We start from the raw sequence: 5,382 nt of genomic DNA on the forward strand, positions 1-5,382 counted from the left end.
GAGAGAGAGAGAGAGAGAGAGAGAGAGAGAGAGAGAGAGAGAGAATGCAAGCAAAACACTTAAGGATGGCATGAAGTTACGCTCACAGAAACCTATGACCATTATTTTACAATCACAAAATACTCTGAAGATAGAATAAAAGTAAGATCCTTTTAGAAGGAAGAGAGGACTCTTTCCTATATGGGCCTTGTATCCCCTTAGATATGGAGACAGGGAGGATGGGGGGGCAGGTTCCATTTAAACAAGAAAGATGGCAGAAGAAGGATAGAGTGGGGGACCCTCAAACCTGCTGAGAGAGGACAAAGAACCCCCAAGAGAAAGAGGGCAGTGACTTAAGTGACAGGTTTACCTGGTAGCTGAGCGCTGAAGAGAAGTCCTTCTGTTCAAAGGCCTCCAACATCTGGTTTGTCTTTTTTCCCAGGTAGTTATAGGTACTGGCAAGACAACAACAACAAAATATTCCAAGCTAATGAATTCGGTGGGAAGGATGGAGCTCTCTACACTCATCTGATGTTTGAAAGGGCAAGAGGTGGGCTCAGTGGAAGAGGCTCATCTTGCATATGTAAGGGCCTAGGTTCACTCACCCCTCCCCCTACTACATAATCGAATTCTAGGCCAACTAGCCTGGGCAACACAGTGAGAACCTGACCAACCGAGGATCAGGAGTTTAAAGCCATCCCAAGCTATATAGTGAGTGTGAGCCTAACTTGCCTACATGAGACCTTGTCTTGAAGGGAAAAATTGATACAAAAAAACATAACGAAAAAAAAAAAACACACCAAGGGCCCCCACTATTCTATTCGTAGGGTCAGTTGATAAGGAAAACCAGTCTGTCTTCAGTTCTGAGTTCTCTAGCAACACAAAGCAGGGCCAGCAGAGGAGGCAGAGTGATGGGTTATTTCTCCATAGGTGAAGTGAGCCTATTCGAGCCAGATCAGATTACACTAAGGGCAGGTTTATTGGGTAGCTGCTCTTGGGTGGGCTAGTTCACTGGCCCCCAAGGATGGAGGCCAGGGAAGTTACCATGGGGAAGTGGGGCAGTTGGGGTGGGAGAGAGAGAGAAAGGGTATGCAGACAGAGAAAAGAAGAGAGAGAGAGGGAAAGAGGGAGGGGGAGAGGGATAGGAAATAAAGAGGAGGGAATGAGGAAGAGGGAAAAGGAAGAGGGAGAGGGAGGGGGAAGGAGGAGAAGGAGAAGGAAGAAGGAGAGAGAGAAGTAGAGGGAGAAGGAGGGGGGAGAGGGGTCTAGATTAAATAGGGAGAAGCCTCTGGGGTAAGGGCAGCCCAGCCCCTGGGCTGAGGTGTTCAGGGTTGGGGGCAGGGTATGCCAGGTAGGGACTGAGGGATGCTGGGAGAACCTGGATGCCAAACACAGAGAACAGCAGAGGGGATACAATCAGAGAGTAAAAGTTGAAGGTGTGTTTTAGTCAGGAGAGGCTGAGGCCAGCAGCTGCCTAGGGCACACACAGACTCAGAGGTAACAACTGGGGTTCAGGTGTAGCACTGACTTAAGTACTACAAGTCATATGCTGCAGTGCATGGTCACAAATGCCTGAATCTCAGCATTTGGGAGGCTGAAGGAGAAGGACCTCTTAGAGTTTGAGGCCAGCCTGGGTCTAGCAGGTTCTAGAGACTTGGGAGGTGGAGGAGGAGGTACAAGGTTTCAAGATCATCTTCAGTTATCTAGTGAGTTTGAGGTCAGCCTGGGCTAAGTCAATAGATCAAGTCAACAGTGTTTATCAAAGGCATGCATACCAAGACTCACTGCGAAGAGTGCCTTAGCTATCTCTGAGGAAATACACTTTCAGCTGATGCAGTTTACTGTGCCTGCAACATATCCTAGTAAAGTTAGCACAGTGGGCATGCTGACTGAACTGTTTTGTCTTGTAGGGCCACAAGACTGTGGACTCCTGGCCATACTGGACTGGACTTTGGTGGACCCTGGACTAAGTCAGATGGTGCAAACAGTATCCTGAAACGGGGAAGAGAAACAAAAGCATGTGGATGAGGCGGAGGCGAGCATCTTCAGGGGACCCTTGGGGAGGTGGCTCGCTGTTGACTAAGAGCTTTGTAGTTTCTGGCTCTCATGGGCTCTAGGGTCTGGCTGCATTTATCTCAGTTGAGTGTTAACTGGTTTGTTGGCATTTTATAATAACTAACTTATTGTTTCTTTTTAAGGCAGGTTGGCTTGAATGGATTTCTGTCATTTGTAACTAAGTTTCTGATAAACCGGCTTTGAGATACTGACCAACAGAGTCTACAGGGAGAAGAATAGGCCCTGCTAAGCTGGAGTCCTTGGGCCCCTTCAGCCTACGTGCTCACATGCCTCACCTGATTACAGTGGAATGTAATTTCCAAGTTGGAGGAATGACAACTATGTCCTGAAATGATGCAAATGACAGGTGACTTCTATTAGAAAGGACTTCTATAGTGGAACACAGGTTTCTTCTTTAAGATTTATTATTATTGTTGTTGTTATTAGTGTGTGTGTGTGCACGTGTGCGCATGGGTTTATGTGCACCATGTGCAAGCAGGAGTCTGCAGAGGTGAGAAGAAAATGCCAGAGCCTGCAAATATAGTTACAGGCAGCTGTGACTTGCCATGTGACTCAAAATTATGGCTATCCTCCTAATTCAGTCCTTCAGATGCTGGTACTACAGGCATGAATCACCACAGGTGACCATACCGGAGTGTTTTTATTTGTTTTCCTGTCATTGTTTTAAGACAGGGTCTGATGGAATCAGACTCGATCCAAACTTTTTATGTAGTTGAGGATGAGTTTGAATGTGTAACCCTCCTTCCTCTACCTCTCAAGTGCTGGCTTATAGGTTTGCATCACTGTTCCAAGCCTCTCCCTCCCTCCTAAAGCTGGACGATCATTTCCTTAGCATTTGAGAGAAAAACCAGAGTGAGCAGAGGTGGGAGAGAGCTGAAGGGAAGGCCATTCCTTCCCAGTTAGGCTCCGTCTTTCCATGACTGACTGTAACAAATGACTTCTCTTTACTCAGTTTCTTTTCAAAGAATGCGCCTGTCATTACAGGCAACTTCTATCCGAAAGGATGCATATGCAAGAAACTCATCTATCTTAGTGATGAGTGACTTTAAATTTGTAATCACTAGGAAAGACAGGTTGGACTTACCTGCCTACTGCTCCAGTTGCTCCCATGATCAGAGCACTCAACAGTTGCTGATGAGAAAGAGACAAAGAGATTCAGGCTTTGAGAAAGAGAAGCGCCAGCTATATCAGAAACAGCTGAGTGGATTGCTTTGCAGCTGGGACCTGCCTGGGCGTGGGGGTAACTTACCTCATCCACCCCGAACAGCAAAGCAAACTGTCGTTGATGATTCTGATCTACACACTGGCCGAAATCTAAGAGGTCAGTGTCACTGAACTTCAGTCCTTGAAAGGTGGGGATCTTATCCTGAATCCCGTCCAACAGCTCCTCAGCACGAACTTCAGAACAACAAACACTTCAGTCATCCACACAGCAACAGAAACCATCAATACTGTCTTAAGGTGGCCTTTTCACACATGACTGGATTCTCATTTTCATGCAATCTGAAGGCTGATGCAAGGTGATTCTGGGGTCAACCTGGGCTACATAGCTACTTGGCATGAACCTGTCTTTAAAAAGCCAAACACAGATAATGTACACCTGTAATCCCTGGGTTCAAGCCCCACTATGGCAAAACTAACCAACTAAATGATTACAGAGATACAAAGCAGTTCTTATATATGCCTAGGGTTTATGTTGTAGCCTAGGCTGCACTGTAACTTACTGTGTAGCTCCCCTACCCCCATCAGCTACAACTCATGGCAATCTTTCTGTTGCAGTCTACCAAATTTTCTTATTCCTCTACGGGGCTGGTGAGATGGCTCAGCAGTTAAGAGCACTGACTGCTCTTCCAGAGGTCCTGAGTTCAATTCCCAGCAACCACATGGTGGCTCACAATCATCTGTAATGGGATCTGATGCCCTCTTCTGGTGTGTCTGAAGACAGCTACAGTGTGCTCATATACATAAAATAATTCTTTTAAAAAGGGGGGAATCTTACAAAGAAGAAGAGGAGAAAGAGGAGGAGGAGGAAAAGGAAAAGGAGGAAGAAGAAATCTCATGCAGCCTTAAACTTTCCGTGTAGCAGAGAATGACTTTGAATTCCTGGTCCGCCTATCTCTACCAAAAATTACAGGCATATGCTGCCACAGCCAGTTGGTTTTATCAAGTCTTCTTTTAAGCTTCAATGGCTCCATATAAAGTGATGTGAATGGCTGATAGAGGCTGAGGTAATAGAATGGCTCACTTTGGAGCAATTTTAACTGCCTCGTCAGTGGCCTGTCTAGTCTGGTAGGGTGGGATGGAATGGCATTTCCTTCTTGTTTGTTTGTTTTGTTTTTCAAGATAGGGTTTCTCTGTGGAGCCCTGGCTGTCCTGGAACTCACTCTGTAGACCAGGCTGGCCTCAAATTGAGAGATCCACTTGTCTCTGCCTCCTGAGTGCTGGGATTAAAGGCATGTGCTACCACCGCCAGGCATAGCAGAATTTCTTGATAGAATACTTAGGATGGGGAAGCTGGGGAAAATGTTAAAAAACAAACAAATAAACAAAAAGACAAAAACAATACTTGGGTTTTGGACAAATGGCTTAGGGGAGGAAGACTGGCCCTTCTTCTAGAGGACAGTGTTTGGATTTCCTCTACTCACAGAGCTGCTTATGACCATCTGTAACTCCAGTCCCAGGGAATCTGGTGTCCTCTCTGACTTCCATAGTCACCAGAAACCCACATGGTGCAGACATAAATGCAAGCAAGTCACTTGCATTCATACACATAAAATAAATGTAATTGAGAAGAATTTAAACCATACTTACTCTTTACCCCGGTCACTGAAGGGATGTGGTAGTAATAAAATGGCAAAGTGGGGGCTGCAGCAGCCACCTCCCTCAGGAAGCTTATCAGGGCATCTGAAAGAACAGGAGTCACGTGAACACGAATGAGACAAACGGTTTTCCTCTATTAGAAAATGGTTCAGTGAGATGTAGCCAGCTTCTGGAAAGCTGAAATTCCTCATCACCCTACCACTGGACTATACAACTAAACATCACTGTGCCTTAAGTTTTATTTTTCTTACTGTAGAAAGGTCAAAATAAAAGGGCTGGAGAGATGGTCCAGAAATGACAAGCACTGGCTGCTCTTCTAGAGGATCCAGGTCTGACTTCTAAGCTCAGACAGTGGTTCACAACCATCTATTCCAGTCCTGGAGGATCTGACATGGTCTGCTGGTTGCTGAGGGAACCAAACATGCCTGTGTGGTTCAGACATATATGCAGACCACACACTACACACACACACACACACACACACACACACACACACACACACACACA

The 5,382-nt window shown here is 46.0% G+C and overlaps 1 protein-coding gene across 2 annotated transcripts in view; it reads right to left on the reverse strand.

The window, feature by feature from the left end:
• The window catches only part of Npl (N-acetylneuraminate pyruvate lyase), a 45,149-nt gene that overhangs the window by 8,991 nt on the left and 30,776 nt on the right, over positions 1 to 5,382 (reverse strand). For both annotated transcript variants that reach the window (XM_028775759.1, XM_028775760.1), the window contains exons 7-10: positions 4,867 to 4,959; positions 3,305 to 3,453; positions 3,140 to 3,186; positions 350 to 434 (exon numbers count right to left, since the gene is read on the reverse strand). In XM_028775759.1, the coding sequence (XP_028631592.1) occupies positions 350 to 434; positions 3,140 to 3,186; positions 3,305 to 3,453; positions 4,867 to 4,959 (374 nt within the window). The remainder of the gene's footprint in view (positions 1 to 349; positions 435 to 3,139; positions 3,187 to 3,304; positions 3,454 to 4,866; positions 4,960 to 5,382) is intronic.

The sequence above is a fragment of the Grammomys surdaster genome, unplaced genomic scaffold (genome assembly GCF_004785775.1).
Source record: "Grammomys surdaster isolate TR1022 unplaced genomic scaffold, NIH_TR_1.0 259, whole genome shotgun sequence".
Taxonomy (NCBI): Eukaryota; Metazoa; Chordata; class Mammalia; order Rodentia; family Muridae; genus Grammomys; species Grammomys surdaster.